The sequence below is a fragment of the Salarias fasciatus genome, chromosome 15, assembly GCF_902148845.1.
Source record: "Salarias fasciatus chromosome 15, fSalaFa1.1, whole genome shotgun sequence".
NCBI classification, from domain to species: Eukaryota; Metazoa; Chordata; class Actinopteri; order Blenniiformes; family Blenniidae; genus Salarias; species Salarias fasciatus.
Window position 1 is genome coordinate 4,429,011 of NC_043759.1, and position 23,763 is coordinate 4,452,773.

The following is a 23,763-nucleotide window of genomic DNA, read 5'->3' on the forward strand; positions in this document are numbered from 1 at the left end:
TCTGTCATAAAGGTAACTTTGACATCAAAAAGTATGTAGGGATGTTTGCCTGAATTTTTGCCCCTCAAGATTCTCCAATCAGTTATTGTAATGGTTTGGCCATTGGGGAATGCTAATGATTGTAGCTGTTACTGTATGTAGGTTCAAATGTATATGTTGAAACGTATTTTCTCACTGAGAGGACAGTAACTTTTTAAACCATTTACAGCATGTGATTATGTTGTATTTGTCAGGCACTTCAGGGCAAGCCAGGAAACAGGATAGGGGAGCTTTCTGTGCTCGTCTTCCGAAAAGAGTGTGTGCAGGGCCTGGTTACCATCGTTAAGAAACTGCAAGAGAAAAGCCCCTTGAAGTTTCCAGTGGTCAGGGCCATCGCATGTTTGGATCCAACAAACATGCACAGGGATCCAGAGTGGTGCCTCACAAAGATGAAGACTTTAGTCCAGAAATTCCTGCAGGACAGTCAGTTGACAGGAGGTGTCTCAGCTGGTAAGAGAAATAAAGTACAGTAGAATGACAGGAGAAGTGGATTAATTACTGTCTGTCCTCTATTATCTCCTCTTTATTTATTTTCATGTAGCTTCTCCATCTCTTGAAGTTATGCAAGACAGTTTCTATTTTGTGCATTTGTTTTTTTTTTTTTTTGGTGTTAAAGTGTTTAAACCTCCAATTCTTCAAGAAGAAATTATTTGAAGACTTCTGAAAGATGCTGCATATCATATTGCTTATGTATGTGCAAATTATGTGAGCTATGTGTGGTGTCGGGACACGAATAACGAGACCGTATTGTAGTCATAAAATACTTCTGTTTGCTGAACAGCTATCCGCAGAATAACACATTCATTGCCAGCAGATCTTAAAGCACGACACTTCAGTAATGGGCATCTTGAACTCTACTCTTTTTACATCTCAGTGATGTCTGTACAGCAACACTGCCACCTCGTGGTGCAATAAAGAACACAACACCGTGTTTGTTGAATGAATGATGATGTCAATAAAATTGAACACATTAGTAATTATTACTTTTTTAATTCTCTTGTTGCAGGTGATGTGATCGTCCAGCAGTTTGAGAGCTTTCTCAGTGTTGAGGCTAGAGATGAGCGTTTCCTCTCCTTTCAGCCACTGCAGCAGCGGGTTGATGTGTTCCTGCACTCAGCTCTCCAGTCTTACTCCGAAGTGTCAAAATTCTGTCAAGTCCTTCTGCTCCTGTCACATGGGCAAGCCACAGTGGAGAGAGGATTCTCAATCAACAAGCAAGTTGAAACTTGCAACATTCTTGAAGAGTCGATGGAGGCTCTAAGGTTGATATGCGACAAGGTCAGTGTTTGTGGGGGTGTTTCGAATGTTCCTCTGACCAAGGAGCTGCTGGCTTCAGTAGCTTCCGCCAGGTCAAGATACAGACGACACCTTGAGCAACAACGTCTTAAAAAAGAAAACGCCACACAGTCACTGAAAAGAAAAGCAGCTGAAGATGAAGTCGAAGGTCTGAAGAAAAAGATCAAAATCCTGCATGAAGTGTGCAACACACTTCAAATTGATGCAGACCGTCTTGCTGAGCAGGCAGAAGGAAAATCTGGGTCAGGGGACTTGAGGGGAATGTCAACAAACTTGCATTTAGTGTAATGTATTCTTTTCGAGCTTTATTCCTTCTCAGTTTACCTCATTTCTGTTAAATTGCAACGTACAACAGGAGGACCGGTCAACCGCAGGACGGTACCGGCGAACTGCTGAATGGTACCGGTCAGCCGCAGGACGGTACCGGCGAACTGCTGAATGGTACCGCTCAGCTGCAGGACGGGACGGTGAGCTTAACAAGGATGATGAGCTGCAGCTACGCTCCAGTGAACTGCAACCCAACAACTATAAAACAGAATCAACATAAATCATTGCGTTTCAGAGTTTGGATCATTTCTAGCTTCATATTCTCAGCAGGCTAACAGCTCGGTGCTTTAAGAATGAAACCTACCAGGATATGGAGTCATGCAGGAGCCGCTTCACCTCCCGTTGGACCCCAAACCGGGTCTGCGCTGCTCCGCCAAGTTTCTCCTGAACTTCTGCTGCAGACCACAGCACCAGGAAGCCCTGGTCTCCTCCTCAGACCACCGCTTATTTTTAAAATCCATTTCTTGGCTAAATTAAACTAAATTAAATGCTGGTCCCCGTAGCTTTCTGATTAAAAAAAATAGCGACTGCGCGTTTTGCCGGAGGAGACGTAACCCCGCCCCCCCAGGGCCTAATCGGGGCCAGATCGGGGCCTGAGCTAGCCCAGCTGTGAAGCGGGGCCTGAAAAGCCCCAGTTTTTGGGAGCCAGAGCCAGGGGCAACGGTTGGAGGAAGGCCTGTGTGTCAGGCATTTTCTGCCCCTGAAGGAGTGTCAGGTGAAGGGGGACCCCTGCTGGTCGTGCTGGGGCTGTGACGTCTGGGTCGCGGGCCACATGACGCGCCTGCGGGCTGGTTTGGCCGGACGCCAGCTGCTCTGGCTCCGCTGTCAACGGCTGCTGGTCAGTGCTCGGTAGCGACCACAGATCTTGGTTCACAGCGTGCAGTTGGGTCCCAAGCCTGAGAAGAGGATCCACCCTGGTGGGACCAGGGGGACATAGACCATGAATGATGCTCATACAGTGCGTGGTGTCCTTCTGTCTGGTGCGCACGGACAGAATGCGTACACCGATGGCTTTAATGGAGGCCTGGGTGAAGCCTGCTGAGAGTCGGTGGTGACTGGGTTGCACCTGCTTGGGAGGTGCATCGTGCGGGCACGAGAGTTTCAGCAGGTCCACGTCGATGGTGGATTTCTTGGACCAGAGGAGCAAGAGTGTCTCGGGAACCGAGGTTCCCCTTAAATGTACTCCTCCCACGATGTGGGGGCTGTACAAAGGAGAGCTCACGGGTCTTAGTGAGCTTAAGAGAGACGGGTGATCCTGAAAGCAGTTTTGGGTCTCAGCATGTGGTGGCTGGTGACCGAAAGGAGGTGTGGTCAACAGTATCTGCAAGCTGGATTCTGGGAGCAGCGTGAGCATCGGTGCCGGACCTCTGAACTCGATGACAGCGACTCTGCTGTTGGAAGCGGCCTGGTCCATTTCTGGACCAGATGGAGTCAGATCGCTGATTTGGGCTCGCGGGTGCCCAAGATGGTGATCGATCAGCGGTGCTGGTCAGTCTGGGAGGTCGTGACTGATGAGTCATGGTGCTGTGTTCGGTGTGGTGACGTCGGTGGGATGCACCAATGATGTCTCTTGGAGCGTGATGTTCACCCAGACCAGTGGTGTGATGGGTGAAGAATCCTGAGTGTAGCTGGTGATGCTAACACTGCAGGCTGCTGCATGAGATGGTTTACCAAGAGAAGGCAGGGTTCTCCGGACCACTGCGAAAGTCACTGAACACATGAAAGTTGTTTCAGACCCAGAATGAAGCAGGGCAAGAATGATGACATACACCTCTACCACCATGGTGGTGTAAATGCGCTTGAGATGGTCTCTGCACTCAAAACGGCTCAGGAAGGTCAGGAATGGTAAGTCTGAGGGCTGGAGATCGGTGGTCTCGGCCCCCCTCTTTGACTTACCGAACTTCCTTCCCCAACCCACAGGGGGAGCCCTGTGAGCGGCGGGGAGGGAGTCTCGGCCTAGTCAGGCGAGGAGGGGCTGGTGGTCCTGCACCCCCCTCGGGGAGGTCAGGTCCAGGCCCTGGATAGCTGTCTGACGGCAGGTTTTCACCCACTGCTGCAGCTCTGTTCTCGGGTCGTCCCCTAGAGGGAGCCCTTGGTTCTTTTCAGACTCACCTCTCCATGTGTGGCTTGGGTCTGACCCCCCTTTGTGTTCAGGGTTCTGAAGATCCGGTTTCTCACCCATGTGACCTGGTTGTTCACCCTGTTGTCGAGGCGGTGGGTGTGTAATAGACCACCCTATGCCAACCGCTTTAGAGGGAGGGAACTCATGGCCTTCTGATCGCTGCTGTGTGCTGCCTGTCACCTGGATTCCATGGACCCTGGCGCCACCTACAGGTCTCGTGTCTGTATGGCTTTGATGCTGCTTCCACACCAACTGCGCACGTCTGCGGAGTTCTGCTATGGTGTGTCCGGCGGTCCTGGAAAACAGAGCAATATTGAACCTCACACGGCCGTGTGGGTTATTAACAAACATGGACCTGGGTGCATGATCATCCTCCAGCTCTGGTTCTGTGCGGCTATCTCTCAGCCGCTGTGCGTGTCCTGTCCGTTGATGAGGTGTTCGGTGGGGAGATCAAAGCCGTCGCTCTGATCTTGCTCGGGTTCTGTTGCGCCCAACAGAACCCTGGGCTCTTGGAGGGGTCCACGTGGAGGAAAAGAGGCGTCCGGTTCTCCGGTCCGGGCCCTCAGTTGGTTCTTGGTCGGCTGCGGGGGGAGGAGAACGGAGGAGCTCTGAGCCGTGGCTCAAGCAGAAGGAGCGGAGCTGTAGGGGTGATCCTTCTGGTGTCTTCGGTCCGCTCCAGGGGAGTCCCCGCTGTTCTGCTTCGCTGGAAAAAGGGGCTTCACTGGTGAAGGAAAGATGGCCCCGAAACGTCCCGGCCAGCCGGGTCAGTTCGGTACTGGGTTTAGTCCGTGGGAGAGGCGCGCTGCACACGTCCTTCCTAGACAGAAACTTAAGTTGAACTAAAGATGGCGTCTTGTGACTCTGTTTGACTGGCGGGTGGAGCTCCCGCCCCCAGGGTCGTCTTGGCCAATCAGACGGTGATCTGGGTTCTCCCTCCTCTGCTCTGGGGAGGAGCCTCACGAGCGCCCTCGTGAGGTGGGACGGTGGTATTGCACCCTTATCTGGTTTCTTCGTTCTGTGAGCCTGAGCACATGGTGAAAGAGGGCAGCCATTTCAGGTTCTGTGGGACAAGATGGCGGTTCTGGCCTCCTGCTGGGGGAAGAAGTTTCTCTCCTTTGTTCCGGAGAGCTTCAAAGTCTGCTGTGTCTCTGTCACAGCAGGGGTCATGTCTCCTCTGTGAAGGGGGACAGTATTTGTAGACAACATGACTCCGGGTTATGTCTTGAAGGGCCTGTGGCCTGCTGAAAAGGCCTGGGTCCTTCACATTAATATTTCCATTAATGCGTCCCCAACAAAAGGAAATCAAATCTGATGTGTTGATGTGTGCTGCAGTGTACCAGGAAGTGTGTGTTTGTGTCTACTTGTCTGTGAGAACTGACATGACGTGTCCTCCTCTGGACAGCGGGTCTGACTGGATCTTTGAAGTCACTCCCTCCGTAAAGTTTAAATTTAAGATGAAGAAATAAAATAAACAGATTTAGCATGAAGTGATTCTCCACTGCCCTCCTCCGCTGACTGTATTTCACAAGTGAAGTTGGCTCGCAGCTGGGTGAAGCTAGTTCGCAGGTGCTCTAACCGTTAGCGACTAACGTGACTTCATTCTGAAAGAAACCACACTTTCAGTAACATTGCTTAAAAACAAATAAACTCGCTAACTTGCCTTTATGAAAATGTCGAGAGCAAACAACCATGTTGGCAGATATGGAGTCGAAAGTGATGCTCTTTCATGTCACTGCTGCGACCCGGTCTGACGCCTCTTCATCATTTCCTCAGTCTGCTGCCCGTAATTTCTTTTCCACGTGGGAAACTGGAAAAAAACGGAGATTGCCTTCTGTCTGCTCCCATTCCGTCGATGCGACTTATTGTGGCAGCCTTTCACGCAGCACAATCTCGCCATTTCTGAGAAATAATGCTGCACGCAGAGACGTGAATCACAAACTGTTGCTCGCGAGTGATATGATCCCTCCGGAATGGCGGCTCAATCCCACAATGCAACAGAGCGACGTCACCTGAAGATGACCAATAGAAAGCAATCCAAACCTCCATCTCTGTAGAAAATGCATGTTTAAAACCGTAAAAACCGGATTTGCATATAAAAAAAAACACGTCACCAACACAGCCATTCCATCAACCCACCTCGGGTTCAAAAGTAGCTTGATTGTGCAGAAGCCCGCCCAATCTGGCAACACAGCCGCTCCCGTCATGGAGCTTTGTTGTTTGCAATTTTGGTGTCTTTGACTTTCCTACAGTGAGTAAATACAACATCGTTCATTCTTCTAATGCATATAATGATTAGATCGCGTTGTTTGTTATACATTCTACCAGAAGAAATACAAAAAACAATTTGTATGGCAAAAACATGACGCAGATTTTATTTTGAAATCACAGATTTTGGAACACCTAACGAGTTTCCATCTGGCGCCCGACTTGTTTCTGTTGAGATTGAAGCAGCAGGGCTCCGGAGTGAGGAAAAATATGATCCTTGCTGAAAGTTTCCGGTCCGCGGCTCTGTGGCGGCGCCAGAGCGGAGCGCAGCTGCTCTGTGGCTGCTGTGAGCCCATGCGCTCGGCGCATGATACGTCGTCACGCACACAGTGGAATCAACAGCGGAATCGTTAAGGAGACAGCCCAACGATTCCTTGGAATCGAGACATGAGGAACTGGTTCTACTAAAGAATCGGTTGTCGATTCCCATCCCTATTTAACACAGGTGTTCAGCTAAAAAAAGAGAAAAAGGATCCTTTGATGTGGACGACTGAGGGCAGAGCCAGACGAGGGCGGAGCAACAGGTCACTGCAGACGCAGCTGCTCTCAAAGGATCCTCCCCCCAAGCTGCTGAAGGGGCAGCCCCTCCCGTGACAGCGACAGTTTTTCCACTTACTTGCATCATAACTCTGAACTTGTGTGATGTGACGCCATGTTAACCGACATCCTGGTGTGTATTCATTGGAACCTTCTCCTGTTCAAGTCTTATGGTGCGTTCACACCGGATGCGTCGCGGGCGTCGTCGACGCTTGGGACGCTTCACACGCGACGCTTGACACCAGGTGGTCACAAAGCTCACGACGCTTGCGACGCTCTTGACGCGCGTCAGTTTATTGGCGCGCGGGAGGCTGATTTCTGTTTGCAGCTATGGCGGATCGCATCATTAGAGCGGCTCGGCTTTATTTGTTAATTAAAGCTGGACCGCGTCGACGTCGTTAAAGTCGCTATTGGCTGCTCTGCTCCTCTCTGCTCTGACTGCAGCGGGGAGCGCTGCTGAGACTGACCGCTTGTGAGAGCTTTGGGACGGGGGAGGGGCTCACGCAGCACCCGCTGCTCATTGACGACAGCAACGAGACGTCCTGTCACGTCTCCAGAGCACCGGAGAAGGTCGCTAGATTTGTCGCTAGTTGCTTTTGACAAAAAAACGTCGCCAAGAGGCTTTGGAAAGTCGCCAGATTTAGCGAGAAAGTCGTCAAGTTGGCAACACTGGCCGGCCCGCATCGGTGCTCGGATCACTCGTAGTGACGTAGCAGCGGAGGGATCGTCTCTGATTGGTTGACGCCCAGTGGCAGCGCGTCAAAAGTTCAGTTTTCCCAACTCTCAAAAAGCGACGCTCACAACGCTTCTGACGCCGGGGACGCACGTCATGGGCGTCGACGCTCGAAACGCTCGAAAAGCGACGCTCCTGACGGTCCTGATGCGCTGCCCCGCCGCTCCACGATGCTCATCCACCATAGACTTTGCATAGAAAAGCGCCGCTCACGACGCGTCCGGTGTGAAGGCACCATTACAGCGTTGGATGAACACCAAAACATCTTGTGTGGACCGTTTCAACAGAACCTTTGGTTTGGACAAATGAATGACATGCGGTGGTGAATGTAATCAGTTAGAAGAAATGCTGTACAGATTATATTCCACACAAGTTTTCAGATATTCCATGTTAGCAGTCATGTGCTGCATACAAGCAAAAGGGATTTTTTTCCATGAACCATAAAAAAAATTCAGTTAAATTCTCGCTCAGTCATGTTAACTAAAAAACAAACACTGAAGAAGAAAACCCACTGAATTCATGTCAACATTTTATTTCCATTTCTTGAAATTTCTCATTTTTGTGACAGACCACAAACAAAAACATTCCTGAAGGTGGATCTCGTCTCAACAGTGTTTGAATGTGGAACATTTCCTTTAAACTGGATGCTCTCTTGTGGTTTGGGGATCAAGTTGAACTTCCTGAATGAGCTCTCCAAGAGAGTCTTTCATGGCGCCATCTATTTGTGACTTTTAAGGTGGTGCAGCCATGAACGACGATGAGTAAATCTCATCCCACATGTTCCACAAGAGAACGGCTTCTCACCTGTGTGAGTCCTCATGTGGCCAAACAAATTACTCTGTTGACTAAAACTTTTTCCACATGTTTCACAAGAATATGGCTTCTCACCTGTGTGAATCCTCATGTGGACCAACAAATTACTCTGTTGACTAAAACCTTTTCCACATGTTTCACAAGAGAATGGCTTCTCACCTGTGTGAATCCTCATGTGGACCAACAAATTACTCTGTTGACTAAAATTTTTTCCACATGTTTCACAGGAGTACGGCTTCTCACCGGTGTGAGTCTTCATGTGGGACAACAGATAACTCTTACCACTGAAGCTTCTTCCACATATTCCACAAGAATATGGCTTCTCACCTGTGTGAATCCTCATGTGGCGCAACAAATTACTCTGAATATTGAAGCTTTTTCCACATGTTTCACAAGAATACGGCTTCTCATCTGTGTGAATCGTCATGTGGGACAGCAAAGAACTCCGTTTACTAAAACTTTTTCCACATGTTTCACAAGAATATGGCTTCTCACCTGTGTGAATCCTCATGTGGCGCAACAAAGCGTGATGTGCAATGAAACTTTTTCCACAAGTTTCACAAGAATACGGCTTCTCACCTGTGTGAATTCTAATGTGGCACAACAAATGACTCTGATAAATGAAGCGTTTTCCACACATCTCACAGGTTTTCTTCTTATCAGTGACCCTTCTTACCTTCTGACATGGTTTTGTTTTTTTACGGACAGCTTCACTACATGTTTCCTCACATCCAGCCTGCTTCTCTGAAACTGGAGAGTCAATCAGGTGGTTCTCATGGTGGACTTCAGAGTCCTGAGAGAGGAGCTGCTCAGTGTCTGGTTCTTCTTCTGGTTCACTCAGGTCACTCTGCTCCTCAACAGAAGGAACCTTCAAGGTTTCACTTTCAAACGTCACAACAGGCCGCGCTCCCGTCTGGCTGGAACCCAGATCCTCGTCCTCCTCAATCTCTGGAGGCCCTGGTTCCTCCTGGTCCTCTGGAAACTGAAGAAACCCTGCTTCTTCTGGTTCCTCTTTTCTCTGTGGAGCTCCTGGTTCTTCTGGTTCCTCTTTAATCTCTAGAGGTTCTGGTCCCTCCTGTTCTAGACAGTAGTTTGTTTCCTGCTCCTCTCTACAGTCACGGTGCTGTTGGAGCTCTGCAGGGACAAAAAAAGACAAGATAAAAGATCAGTTTCATTACTTCTACAGTGCAAGCTTAGAAAACACTGGCACTGAGGTGGTCAAACTGAAAACTTCAATTCAATTTTAAAAACAGCGTAAAGTCGTTATATTATTGCTGGATGAGCACCTTCAGCTGCTGAACGAGTCGTTTCATGGATGAACTTTTTCTCGGTGGTGCATTCACTCACCTTCTCTCATTTTCAAACAACATTCTGTTAACTGTTTGCCAAGCTATCTGAGATGGAGGGATGACGAGACGTCCTGCTTTCAAATGTTCTCAGGAAATGCCTCTTCAAAAAACATCAATGTCCACAAGTTTATTGTTCAGGCCAGTGAGGGAACCGAGTTCCATCAAGCACATCTGCAGCTGGATGAAGGAAGCAGTGCCATATTGCAAAACACTTGACATTGCGATTTTGTTTCTCATCCTGATATTCGGGTTGGGCGATATGTTTTTAATTTGAATATTGATATACCGGTATAAAAATTTCGTACGGTATAAATTTGTCTATGATCAGTCAGGCTTCAGATGCGACCACTCCACCGAGACTGCACTCCTTTCAGTCACAGAATCTCTGCGGCTGGCGAGAGCTGCTGGTCCGTCCTCTGTCCTACTGCTGCTGGTCAGTCCTCTGTCCTCCTGCTGCTGGTCAGTCCTCTGTCCTCCTGCTGCTGGTCCGTCCTCTATCCTACTGCTGCTGGTCCGTCCTCTGTCCTACTGCTGCTGGACTTGTCTGCTGCCTTTGACACCGTCCTCACTCTCTGACCTTGGCATCTCAGGTTCCATCCTGTTGTGGTCCAAGTCCTACCACACAGGCAGATCTTTCAGAGTGTCATGGCGAGGGGAGGTGTCAAGGTCACATGGCCTATCAACAGGGGTCCCTCAGGGGTCGGTGCTTGGCCCCTTACTCTTCTCTCTGTACACCACCTCATTTGGTGCAGTGATTCGCTCCCATGGCTTCTCCTACCACTGCTATGCTGACGACACTCAATCAATCAATCAATCAATCAATCAGACGTGCTGCTGCATTCTGGATCATCTGTAGAGGTTTGACTGTACATGCAGGGAGGCCCGCCAGAAGAGAGTTGCAGTAGTCAATGTGTGATAACACGAGAGCCTGAACCAGAAGCTGACACTCAGCTCTTCCTCTCTTTTCCACCTGACGACATGACAGTCTCAGCTTGGATATCAGCATGTCTGCCTGATATCTCCACCTGGATGAAGGAACGCCACCTTCAGCTAAATCTGTCTAAGACTGAACTCATGGTCTGTCCAGCTTGTCCATCTGTCCAGCCTCAGATCAGTGTCCAACTTCACTCCAGCCTACTTGTGCCCACAAACTCAGCCAGAAACCTGGGTGTCATGATTGATGACCAGCTGACCTTTAAGGTTCACGTGGCCTCAGTTTCTCGGTCTTGTCGTTATGCCCTCTACAACATCAGGAAGATCAGACCCTTCCTGACCCAACGGGCCACACAGCTTCTGGTTCAGGCTCTCGTGTTATCACACATTGACTACTGCAACTCTCTTCTGGCGGGCCTCCCTGCATGTACAGTCAAACCTCTACAGATGATCCAGAATGCAGCAGCACGTCTGGTCTTCAACCAGCCCAAAAGAGCTCATGTCACTCCTCTGTTCATCTCCCTTCACTGGCTTCCAGTTGCAGCCAGGATCAAATTCAAATCTCTCCTCCTGGCTTACAAAACGCTTACAAGAACGGCTCCGGCCTACCTGGATTCCCTGATCCAGGTCTCCTCTCCTTCATGCCCTCTTCGCTCTGCATGTGAGAGACGTCTGGTGCTTCCAGCCCAGCACGGCTCTAAATCTCTTGCCAGACTCTTCTCCTCTGTTGTTCCCAAATGGTGGAACAAACTTCCTAACTCTGTTCGTTCCGCCGAGTCTCTTTCTACTTTCAAGAGACAATTGAAGACTCAATTGTTCAGAGAACACCTAGGGTCTGAATCCGACCCCATGTTCGGGGCAGAATAGATCAGGTGTTCTAAAACCCAGCACTTATGTACCACTGACTAAGTTGACACACAAAAAAAAAACAAAACAAAAAAAAAAAAGGGGGGGGGGGGGGTAGTGGCTCCTCTTCTGCAACTTGATGGCATCTCCCTTGACCAATCGCACTTGAAGCAATTGAAGCATTTACTAATGGTTTCTTTCTTTCTTATGTCTGTATTCTTGCTTGTGTTGTACGCCGCTTTGGACAAAAGCGTCTGCTAAATGAAACTGTAGAATTGTAAATGTGGGAACACGTCAAATCTATTCCACCATCTTAAACAGAGACACACAGTTGAGTACGAGGAGAGTATCAGAAAGCGAGAGGCGGACTCTCCTCGTACGAAGCTGAGACCCAACCAGCCCGAAATACAAGAATCATTTGCCAAAGGTGTTCCTGACGACAAGAAAAGCAAACGATGGCAAGAACTGACTGACGCGGTGTCGTATTATGTAGCCAAAGACATGGTGCCGATATACTCCATTGAAAAGGAAGGATTCAACTACCTCGTTCGGAAATTTGACTCACGATACACAATGCCCTCACGGAAATATTTCTCACATACTGCTCTGCCAACAATGTATGAGGACTGCCGTGAGAAACTGCGGGCCAGCTTGAAAGACGTCGAGTTTTTTGCTTCCATGACGTACATGTGGAGTAGCCGAGCAACAGAACCCTACATTAGCTTGACGGTGCACTACATAACGCCCGACTGGATGTTACAAAGCTCTTGTCTCCGAATAGCTTTGCACAGTTTTTTCTTGTCCTACGTCGGGTTGCCAACACCCAGAGACTGAAATAAGGGACACCTGCTGCGGGCAGGTGAAATTTTTTTTTTTTTTTGGGGGGGGGTCAAAAACACATAACAGCATTTTGGCACAGTTGTATCTATTACAGACTATAAAAACACAGTGGGCTACTGCATTACACTTACAGTAACAAGATTGTAATAACTCATGATCAGTTTGATCAGTTTGTATTAGCGGTGGGCGATATAAACGGTATAAACCGTATGTGATATAAATTTGGCCCACGGTAGGGATTTTGTTCATACCGCCCAACCGCGATAGCACACTACGTCCTCCAGGTGGCAGTATGCAACTTTTTAGATGCCTCTTCCCAGAAGAAGTAGTACACAACAGCAACGGCGGCGAGCGGTGACCAGAGAGAGGAAGAGTTCGTGAAAAATATTGGTGCAACATCTATAACAGTGATCAGTAACTGGCGGCCCACCGGCCGAACAGTATCTGGCCCGCCAGATGATTTTGAGAATCTGAGGCAGCTGCTTCTCGGAGGCAGTAACACCGTCCATTACCTGTAAGTATCCAGCGCCTCCTAAACCGCCTTCATTACCTGTGAAACGCCTGGAAACCCTCTGCGTCAGTGAAAAACTTGAGCCATGCAGCTCCTGCTGCCTTCAGGGACGCTTTGTAAAAGTAGCCTGCTGATAGACACTACCAGTGCCTCAGTCAGCTGTTAGCTTAGCTGTTAGCCACCAACGAACGGGGATCAGTCAAAAAAAAAAAAAAAATTGGCCTGACGCCAAATCAAGTTGCTGACCCCTGGTCTGTAATCTGGACATGGTTTGGATTCAAAGTAACTTGACTTATGTTATTTAATAGTTTAAAAAACACTTCCTGCTTCCATGCTTTCACCGTGTGCTATGGTAACCGTTAAAAGACTTATGCTGAAATTCATATGTCAAATTATGCCGTGATATATACCTTCTACAAGGGCTGGGCGGTATGGCAAAAATTTCATATCACGTTTTTTTTTTTTTAATTCATACCGGTTTCACGGTATTTGACAGTATTTTTTTTTTCATGCAAGAGTGTTGTTACACATATTTTCTTCTAATAAGAAAATAATTACTGCAGTTGATTGGCTTTAAAGAGCCCATATGCCTGCCATAAGGACTGTATCATGTTTTTTTTTCCATGTCCAGATTGCGATGTTATCTCGACCCACCGCTCGCTTTTTTTCTCATATGCAGTCCCTTTAGTGAACGCATCTTGAATGGACGTCTGACTGCTACTGGCAGATTGAGCTGTGGATGTGGAGGGTGTGGATCTTAGTTTATGACATTCCTGATACTCTAAAATGTGTTTTCGGCTAAAGTGGTGAAGCTAATTGCTAGCGTTACCACCACCGGCTCCCACTTTTGCTCGACAGTATTTGCAAAAGACAGATGATCCACGTCCGACCTTTCAAAGCTGAAAAACTTCCAAACCACAGACATGGCTCCTCTTTTTGGCATCAGTTCCTCTGGGTAAACAGAGTGTGCTTCACTTTGAGAGCTCTCGCCAACACGCCGTGTTGTTGGTGTGCAGCAGTGAAATGGGTCCCCGCTGAAACACTTTACCGCCGCGCACGTTCCAGACGTTGTTTGGGCTATTCACTGGTATTGCGGTACATGAAAAAGTCATATCATCAGAGGTGAGCAACATGGCGCTCTCAAAACCGAAGAAGCGGAAAATCGATTCAGAAAACCGCCAGTTCCAGAGCGAATGGACAGAATTTTTTTTTTTTTTTTTTGCCAGCTGCGACGAGTACGAAGCCGGTACGCTTATTGTGCAATGAATCCATATCTGTTATGAAGGAATACAACCTGAAGCGGCACTACAACACAATACACGGCTCCATTTTGGCGCGATTTCCAGAGGGCTTGGACCAAAGGCAAAATAAAGTACAGCGTAGGGCTGCACGATTATAGCCAAAATGATAATCACGATTATTTTTGTCAGTATTGTAATCACGATTATGCATCATGTCAGGTAAAACATACCTTTTTATTGCGCTTTTTTTTTTAACAAAGAAGTCTTCAAATTGAAGACGTGCGTCTTCAGCACTTCAGCGAAGTCGGCATGCATGCCATGCGCACATAATCAAACATGTTTTAATTCAAATGTAAACAACTATTTAGGACCATTTCAATGTGATCGATCGCTTTTCCTTAGAAACGAACATATAGAAGCACCGACTGTAAGTATTTACAAATGTTTGACCAGACCTCTGATCTGAAAAGAGCCGGATTATGACTTTGGAACCTGAACGCCTCACAGCTGAGCGACCGTCACCTGCTGCATGCTAAATTCTGAGAGCAGCACGATGATCACTGAATAACAAGATGAAGATTAAACAACAAGACAACAGTAAACAGCCACGCTAAATCCGGAAATTAAACCTACCAGAACAATGATTCCCTCGTTCTCTCCAAGCCGCATGGCTGGCCAGATATTGTTGTTCGCGGGCTGCAAGTGGCATCGAGCCGCCAGTTGCCGACCGCTGCAGTAGATGATGCTCCTTTATGAGGCATTAGTGGCTCCTCACCTCCAGATGCCTCAGCACTGTCACTGCCTGCTGCTCTCCACATTGTACCGTCTCATAGTTTTATCATTTGACACTGCAGGGTTCGCTCGCTTGCTGCTCAGGCGGCGTAACGATGAGGCCCTGACCTCGGTCGCCCCCTGGTGGTTGGCTGACTGTTGGATTTAGAAAGTGCTTGATTTGACACGCAACAGAGCCCGCTTTTTCAATTTTAAAATCGCGACAATCGTCTAAATTTAATCGCGGCAGCCAAAATCGTGATCGTGATCAAAATTCGATGAATTGTGCAGCCCTGGTACAGTGTCTGCTGGCTTCATTTCAACAATGTCAGGTTTCCCTTGGACGCTTTTGCACAGAGCAAGAGAGGGCTATGATCGCATCTCTTCGAGTAGCCTGGACACTAGCACGGCATAAGAAGCCTTTTACCGAGGCAGAGAGGGTTAAAGGTTGTATGCTAGCTGTAGTCAAAGTTATTTTTGATGAAAAAGTGAAGGAAAATGTTGTCGCATCGATTAAAAAAGTGCCTCTCTCGGACACATCAACTCTTCGCAGAGTGGAACTACTCGCAAAGGATGTTTCAAGGAAGCTTTTGCATGACCTGAAAAGATTTTATGAGCCTTGCTGTGGATGAATCAACGGACTGTACTGACATGGCTCAGCTGTGCATTTATGTCAGATTTCACGACGGAGTCTGCTTTAGAGAGGAACTTTTGGGGCTTATTCCGATGGAAGGACACACCACAGGTGTACACGTTATTTTCCACCTCCTCCTCGTTCATTTTTCACCTATGTATAATATTTTTTGGAGTGATGATGTTTCCTGATCACTCACGTGACAGATTCATGCAGCGCTATGTGAACGATGATTAAAAAAAAAAAAAAAAACGCCGCCACAGTCAGCGTTGCGTTCCAGTTGACTCGGAGACGCGATAGCAGCTAACAACGAGCGGAGCGCGGTGTGGCAGCTTTTCAAAGTGGACCTACTGTTGGGTGTAGGCTGTGTCAGGCAAAGCTGGTTTACAGCAGCAGTTCGGGATCCAAGAGAGATCAGCCGCCACACTATTGACTTTATTTTTCATAAATACCTATGGGTAGTGGCACTTTTTTTTGTACTGCTGATATTGTTACATTTTTTAGATTATATTTTTAGTAATGACATTTTTTGTGTGTGAAAAAGGAAAAAAATTAATCATTTTATTTTTAAATTGTTCTACTTGGTTAAAATCTTCATCCTGTGTTTCATTATCCTGGTACTCTCTCTCTCTCTCTCTCTCTCCCCCCCAAAACGTTAAGATGAGGAAGAGGAGCAGGAACTGTTAGGAGCAACTTTACAGCGTCAGACAGCGAAACTGTTATCTGTGATGCATGTAGAATAAAATTAAAAATGTAAAAAAAGAAAAAAAAAAACTAGTGAAAAGGATCAGTATCAGCGATACTGGCCCAGTATTGACTTGGTGAAATTGGGAGTATTGCCCTCCCCTGCTGTGCAGCAGGATGAAGGACTTTCCTCCCAGCAGAACACAGCATGTGACACTTTCCTCACTCTTTCCCACTGGCCAAAAAACCCGTTTAAACCCGCTAATACCCGGCTCCTCACGGCAGTGGGAAAGGGTTTAAACGGCATTCCAACCCGGGTCGATCGAGCCTGCAAGCGACCCGAGTTTTAATCGGCTTGGCTTTCGTTTGAAAGGCACAGCCGGGTCGACGCGGTAATTTACGTGATGACGTCGCCGTAGCGTGGCTACGTTAGCACGCTAGTAGTTGTTTTTGGACACAGCGTGACACATTCCTCAAGACGACCCAGCATTGGCAAGACGGCCAGATCAGGTAACTCCGACACTTCACACCATTCAGTGTTTGATGACAAATTAAGAATACGAGGGGGCACCCAAAAATTCCCGGAATTTGACTGTAACTTTTTATTTCTGACATTTCAAAATAAAACACCACTGTCGCCTTCAAAATAATCTCCATCCGCATTATTGCAGCGCTCCAGCCGTGTCTCCCACTTCACGAATGTGCCGTGACACCGGCGCGTAATTGTGTCATTCTGGGCCGGCTGCGATTGTTCAGTCACCTCCTCCACATCTGCAAACCGCTGTCCCTTCAGCTCCTTCTTCAACCTGGGGAACAAGAAAAAGTCACTCAAGGCTACATCTGGCGAATAAGGCGGATTGGAGAGGAGATTCGTCTCATTCTTCCCCAGAAACTGCGTGAGGCGCAGCGCCGTGTCCGCTGGCGCTCTGTGGTGGTGGATCAACCGGCTCCACTCCGCCACTACGCTCTGCTTCCTCCTCACATCCTCACGGAGCGTCTGAGGACTTCCTGTAGTAGTCCTGATTTACAGTGTGACCTGGAGGGACAGACTCGCTGTGGACGAGACCCTGGACAGCCAAGAAGCAGCTCAGCATTGTTTTCACGGCTGAGCGGACCTGACGCGCCGACATCTGGCCCTTCTCAAACCCCCGAACCACTCATGGACCTGAGTCTTCCCCGGAGCATCATCCTTGTAGGCTTGCTGCAACAAGCTGAGTGTTTCTGCTGCTGTTTTTTCCCAGCGAAAAGCAGAATTTAATGTTTGCGCGTTGCTCTAGCTTTCCGGTTAATGTCGCCATTTTGGAAAAAGCGCAGACCGCAGCGGCATTCTGTTGCTATAAATAGCGCCTGACAGGCATCAGTGTAACTCTGGGAGCTCAGATTTTTCACAGATATGCACGAGGCTTACCTGCAGCACATCTGACGGCCAGAAGTCAAAACTCATTATTATTAGTATTTTATGACCAAATTCCGGGAATTTGTGGGTACCCCCTCGTAGATCGGTGTTCAATCGGCAAACAACCGGCCGATGATGATTATTTTGAAAAGAGCTAATATCAGCCGATTTAATCGGCCGGCTGATTAATCGGTTGGGCCCTAATGCTCTGAAAGACATTTAGTGTTTCACTTTCATGTTACACAGGAAATGGACATTGTTAAAGATCTGGCATATATTTCCTTGAGGAAGAAGACATGCTGTGCTTCCGAAAGTGTAGTGTGGAGTAGGGCTGCCACGATTAGTTGATTAATCACGATTATGTCGACTATTAAAATAATCAACGATTAATTTAATAGTCGACTAGTCGTGTTTTTTTTTTTTTTTTAATCATTGCTTTTGTCTCGAAACTGCTGCGGTACCTTCCACTGCCGCGTCTGCCTCTCTGTATTTAACACACATGCACAGTCGTGTCAGCTGCGACGACATGGCCACCCAGCGGCAGCGGAGCTCCAAAGTGTGAGAGCATGACAAGAAAACGTCGGAGAAAAGTGCAATGCAGTATCTGCAGGACAGAACCTGCCTTCCACAGCAGCACAACTGCGATGCATGAGCAGCCGAAACGGAAACACGTCGTGGCTCGTGACGATGACTGACCGTCGTCTCGGTAAGCTAATAATATTAGCATAGAGCGCTAACTTGCTGTTTACTCATAGCTGTCAACGTTAACATTAGCGGTGACGAATTGATTCATTAGCTGCCTCTAGCACACATTTAATGTTTTCTGTAACGTTCTAACAGTGATGTGTTTTAATAAGAAGTGATGCCGCGCTGATGTTTTCTAACGTTATGTTTCAGAGCCTCCTCCCCATCGGAGCGGATTTTCTCCGCAGCAGAACATCTGCTCCAAAAAGAGAGCAGCCTGTCTCCAACACATGTAGAAATGCTGACTTTCCTGGCTATGAACAAGAGCCCTGTGTAGTTTGGGATTATGTAGAGTCAGAGTGTAATAAAGTTGTATACAGTTGAGCACTGAACACAAAATGCACTTTTGTTTTATTTGAGTCAGTGAGACGAAAACTTCAATAATTCCTTAGTTACAGGTGCCTGCCTCGTTGTTGCTATGCTTGATGCCAAACACAAATTAAGGAATAAAAAATTAACATGAAGGATTTATTTTTGTGTTGTTTAGGCAAGTGCCTTTTCCTTATTTTACTCAAGTATTTGCACTTTATGGTACACAGTTAAACAAGTGTTTGTTGCATATTTCAATTCAAGTTTTATGAACTATCATCTGAATTGTCTTTATTTTTAGTTAGTATATACCTTAAACACTTAAAGCTGAAATCTAATTATGGCTATATAAGAGCAGCTTCAAGGTGGTGTGATAAACTACGTTCTACATTTAATTTATATAAGATGCGATTAGTCGGCTAATCGAAAAAATAATCGGTGATTAGTCGACTACCAAAATAATCGTTTGTGGCAGCCCTAGCGTGTAGTGTAGTAAAGTGTGTGCTGTAGCTGAAGTAGAAAGTGGAGAAGAAGAGTGAAAGTATTTGGAGTTACCACTCTGCTGAATAAAGATGAGTAAAATAATAAAAACATAACACACACAGATCCTGCTTCTGTCTGTGGTCGATAAAGCAAACAGCCGTAACGATGGAGATCCTCCAGCATCATTCACACTTTAACATACCCATTCTGTGTAACTTGATTTGAGGTTGGAAGATGACGTCCAGCAGTCTGTGTCGGCGATCAATCTTCTCCTGGTACTGGACAACAGTCTGTTGAAACAGGTTGAAGATTTCCACAGCAGCAGCAGTGAGTCTCCGGGTGGTGGAGTCTCTCACAGAGTGGTGGGAATCCTCACTTCCACCATCAGTGACGCTCATCTCAACAAGATCCTCCTCCTCTTTAATGTGTGGAGCTTCATGTTCCTCCTGCTCACCACTGGAACTCGTCTTCTGGTTACTGCTGTGTTGCTGTGGACTCTCTGGAGGGAAACAAGACAAAAGGCTGTGTTCGAAACCGCATACTGCCTCCTACATCCTTCCATACTCATACTATCCATTCAGCATCCTGCTTACTCAGTCCATCAGACAGTATGCAAAGCGTTTACACTACAGCATACTACATAATAACCCACAATGCATTGCACTCCTCCCCGAGCCAAAATCGACCTGCTAAAGCTGATTTCACTTTTGTTCTAAACTCTTCAAATGTACAACTTCGAGGGTTTTTTTTTAAAATTAGGCGACAAAGTGGTCGTTCAGAGCCCGAGTGCGTCATTTATTTGTCCGAATACCAGCCGTTTATGATTCTGTTCGGACGAATTCGGCGAAATGTGAGCCAGCCGCAGTGAGCGGCTCCAGCACGGAGGAGTCAGAGAAGCAGAGAAGCAGGGAGAGAAGCAGAGCACACAGGAACCCCGGACCCGCCACTGGGGGGCCACGGGGGGGCCCCCGCCCGGCACAGCGCCCGGCGCCGTGGCCGTGACAGTTGGGTCCCCTGACCCAGCGGCCCAGCCTCCAGGCCCGGTCAGGCTTTGGCGACGAGCGACCGCGGATCACACCACTGGCTGCCACCGCCACTCCGACCGGCTCCCCGCCGACCTGCTCGGCAGCGGGACTGAGACGCGCGGTCTCACCCAGCGGTCCTACGGAGCGGGCCCACCATGGGCGTCGCACCGAGTCAGTTCCGGAGGTCCGGCAGCGGACCCCCCCGGTGCGGCGGGCCCGCCGGTGAGCGCAGAGTATCTCACACCCTCCGGGGCCGGACCCAGAGCATGGGGCCAGGCCCCACCCCCCCACCCGAGCCGCCCCCCCCACCACAGCTGCCAGGTGGCGCCAGGCGGCGCAAGCTCTGTCTGGCGCAACCGCTGTCCATTTCTTTGCATCTTGGGTAATTTCAGTATGAGTAGTGAATACACGATGTATACTCAACATTTCTGGCGAATGCAGTATGCATCCAGGAACTTCTCGCATACTCAAAATCGCATACTGCCAGTGTAAACGCTCTGCATACTCAATAAGTTAGTATGAGTAGTAGGTAAGTATGCAGTTTTGATCACAGCCAAAGTGTCTGATGAGATTGATGTGAGTGTTTCACAGTGAGGGATGGATGAGACAGGACAGGCTGCATTTAAAATAGAGACATTTAAAAACAGATTAAACTGCTCCTTTATAGAAACCTGACAGCAGCTGTGAGGTTTAAAGAATAAATAAATGAGGAAGCTGTCTGGATGCTACACTTCTCTGAGCTCTCAAACATTAGTGGGACGTTTGACGTGGTTCAGACATGTTTTTCCCAGCAACACCTGAACACATCATTATTCTGTAAGAGTTCCTATAATGTCCAGAACAGCTGAAAGCTTTACTGAGGCACAGGACTGATCCAGGCTCATCCAGTCCAAAACAAGAGGGTTCAGGCTGATTTGGTTGCACAAAGGATCGAGCCAGGATGAGAACACACAGAATCATCACAACTACCAGAGTGGCGTCCTTCTCTCCACCGGAACAGGAAGTTCTCATTACAGACAGACCCATGTGGTTTTCTCAGGGACAAAACCAACTTGGGAAGTGTTCACCACAAAGGACTGTGGAGTCCACTCTGAGCAACAGAATGAATACTGGTTTCTGCTTGTGACAACTTCTGACTGGAAAAAGGCATGAGACTGAATAAATCCTGGACCTGATCCTGGTCTGGAACAGGATAAATCCTGGACCCGATCCTGGTCTGGAACAGGATAAATCCTGGACCTGATCCTGGTCTGGAACAGGATAAATCCCCGACCTCACCTTCTCCAGTGGTTTGTCCCCCATCAGCAGACCTGCTCATGTCTCTATTCTTAACACTCACAGTAAAAGCTGCAGAAACCACAGTGAAGTTAGCGTGTTAGCTCAGACTGAGGCTCAATAAATCACTGCTTCTGTTTGCAAACAGCGTTTCTGATCCACATGTTGTTTGACACTGAAGCTAAAATCACTCCTGTTGTTTCACTTGGAACCAGAAGAGCAGCTGCAGCCTCATTTCTGTCTGCTGCTTCAGAAGAAAAGGAAGGAGCCTCCAGCAGTCAGACTCAGTTCATCCACACTTTAACATACCTGCTCTGGAGAACGGGGCTGGAAGTTCTCCTGTGATTTCCAGCAGTCTGTCCTGAACGTTCATCTCCTTCTCGTAGAGGATGATAGTCTGTTGAAACGCGGTGAAGATTTCTCCAGCAGCAGCAGTTAGTCGCTGCTGAATAAACTCTCTCAAAGCCTCAACTGGAGTCATTGTTGCTGCAGGAGATGAAATGTTTCCTCTGGAGACTCAAACACTCAGGCCGGTTCTCAACACTCCTTCTTCTCTGCTCCTGTGAACTCACGGACTGAAAAACCTCAGCAGTAGGAGAAGAACTGGTCCAGTTCAGAGGAAGTTTATCAACACGCGGGTCTGCTGTCAGAACCCGTTCCGCGCCCCGGAACATGAATTGGTTCTGCGCATGCGCCGCATGAGCACGATAGCTCAGTACGGCAAGTCTACTTGGACAAACTTCAAAGTTTAGGAGTATGAAAAATGTAAAAATATATAAACGCTGTGTGTGTGTGTGTGTGTGTGTGTGTGTGTGTGTGTGTGTGTGTGTGTGTGTGTGTGTGTGTGTGTGTGTGTGTGTGTGTGTGTGTGTGTGTCAAATAATGGACGGGATGGAACACATGATGACATATTTATTACACAGCAAGTTTCTGTTTTTTTTTCAAAGGTTTACTTGTGATTCATTTAATGTTTATTATTGACAACACCCACATCGTCTGTTTCCCTACCTTTGTTATGTGGACAGTATTATCTGACTAAAGCTGGGGTTCCACGTCTGCTTTTATTAACACTGATCGTGAAAAGACGCTTTTAAAGGAATCTAATCACAAGAGGCTGCTGAATTGGGAGGCTTTTGATCTGTGTCACAACACACACATCAGTTCAGCTGAATGTCCCTGTGGTGAATGGAGCCTCTAATGGATAGTGAAGTCGGAATCTCTGCCCTCCTCCTCCAGGCACCGGGTTCCATTCTCCAAAGGCCTGGTACCTGGCTCTCCACACTTATCAGACAGATGTGACGTTAAACAACACACAGCTTCAGTGATAAACATCTGACACTCAACAGTTGCCTAATTTCATCACATCACATTATCATACAGACCAGAGAAAAGTCTTTTCATTGCAATTATTTTTAATGACATTTGATAACACTCGACTCAAGTGTGCAGAGAACAAATCCACAGACAACAAAATGCAATTTGTATGTATGAATAAAAGAGTTTGTTTCAAACATGAAACAATGAATCGAAAAACAAAGAATACAAACAAAAAGGTCTGAAACGGAGCAGGGAATAATGAAACTTGTTTAATTTGTGTGGAATATTATTTATCTGTGTCATATTGTAATGCTGGTGCATCTCTGTCCAAACTGAAATCCCCTCTGTCTCAGGATCAGAGATGCTATACTCAAAATGTTGGATATGTTGACTCCAGGCCTTCTTTAAGGACCAGATGCAACCTGATCTCACAGAAATGTGTGAAATGAGCATCAGTAACTAACTCTTAGTACCAGATTGCGTGCTCCTGTCACGCATTGTGTTGAAATTGTGTGTGGTCGCCACACAAACAGTCTCCACTGAAAGTCAATTAGAATCCATGTCGTGGTGGGAACGCACATTCTCAGCTTCAAAGACGTCACGCCGTGGGTGTCATTTCATAGATCCCGGAAGTGCAAATGAAGATTAATCGATATTCTGAAGAAAAATCTCATCACTAGCTACAACAGTGCAACAGGGCAGACTGTGTAACAATAGTATGTACTTCTGCTGAGTCAAAAAGCGAAATATCAACTCTATTTTAAGAAAACACGTTTTATTATCAATGTCATATCACGGAGAAGCACTACAATACCCATAATCCTCATGTTTATCAGCAACGTGTCTGATTGGGAAGGAAAAGTAAACATGTGTCACATAACTAAACATGATACATCATTGTAAAGGACTTGATCAGAGAAGAAAAATGATGTCAGACTGGAAGTTTGAATTTGCTCCTGCTCAGAGATATTGACAATTTTTTTGATCAAATGAGTTCAGGAATTCAAAACCTCCAATTGTATATTTTCTTGTTGATCTTTCCAGAAACTCATAATTCTTCAAAAAAAAAAACAACTCAAAAATGTGGCATTCCTCTTTGATAAAGGGGTAAAAAGGTATGAAATCAACCTCAGAAATGTGTCAACAATCATTCAGTTGCATAGAACTGACTTGGCATGGATCTGCATTCTTTTAATTTTGGGGATTTTTTTTTTTTTTGTGTTGAAAGTTTAAAATAAATAAAAGTTTTCAGAAAATATAAATATTCCATTGG

General features: G+C 47.2%; 1 protein-coding gene across 3 annotated transcripts; it reads right to left on the reverse strand.

Annotated features, from left to right (window-relative positions):
• Window positions 1-7,835: 7,835 nt before the first annotated feature.
• Window positions 7,836-21,815, reverse strand: LOC115402069 (zinc finger protein 260-like). 3 transcript variants are annotated; one of them, XM_030110504.1, is made up of 4 exons: window positions 21,483-21,815; window positions 19,076-19,372; window positions 8,366-9,266; window positions 8,177-8,283 (listed from the first exon to the last, which is right to left on the reverse strand). In XM_030110504.1, the coding sequence occupies exons 1-4, from the start codon at window positions 21,652-21,654 to the stop codon at window positions 8,220-8,222; spliced, it is 1,434 nt and encodes a 477-aa protein (XP_029966364.1). In that variant the 5' UTR covers window positions 21,655-21,815; the 3' UTR covers window positions 8,177-8,219. The 3 variants fall into 3 exon arrangements, with proteins under 3 accessions (XP_029966363.1, XP_029966364.1, XP_029966365.1); XM_030110503.1 differs by having other exon boundaries at window positions 7,836-9,266; XM_030110505.1 differs by lacking the exons at window positions 8,177-8,283; window positions 8,366-9,266 and adding an exon at window positions 16,598-16,747.
• Between the last annotated feature and the right edge of the window lie 1,948 nt (window positions 21,816-23,763).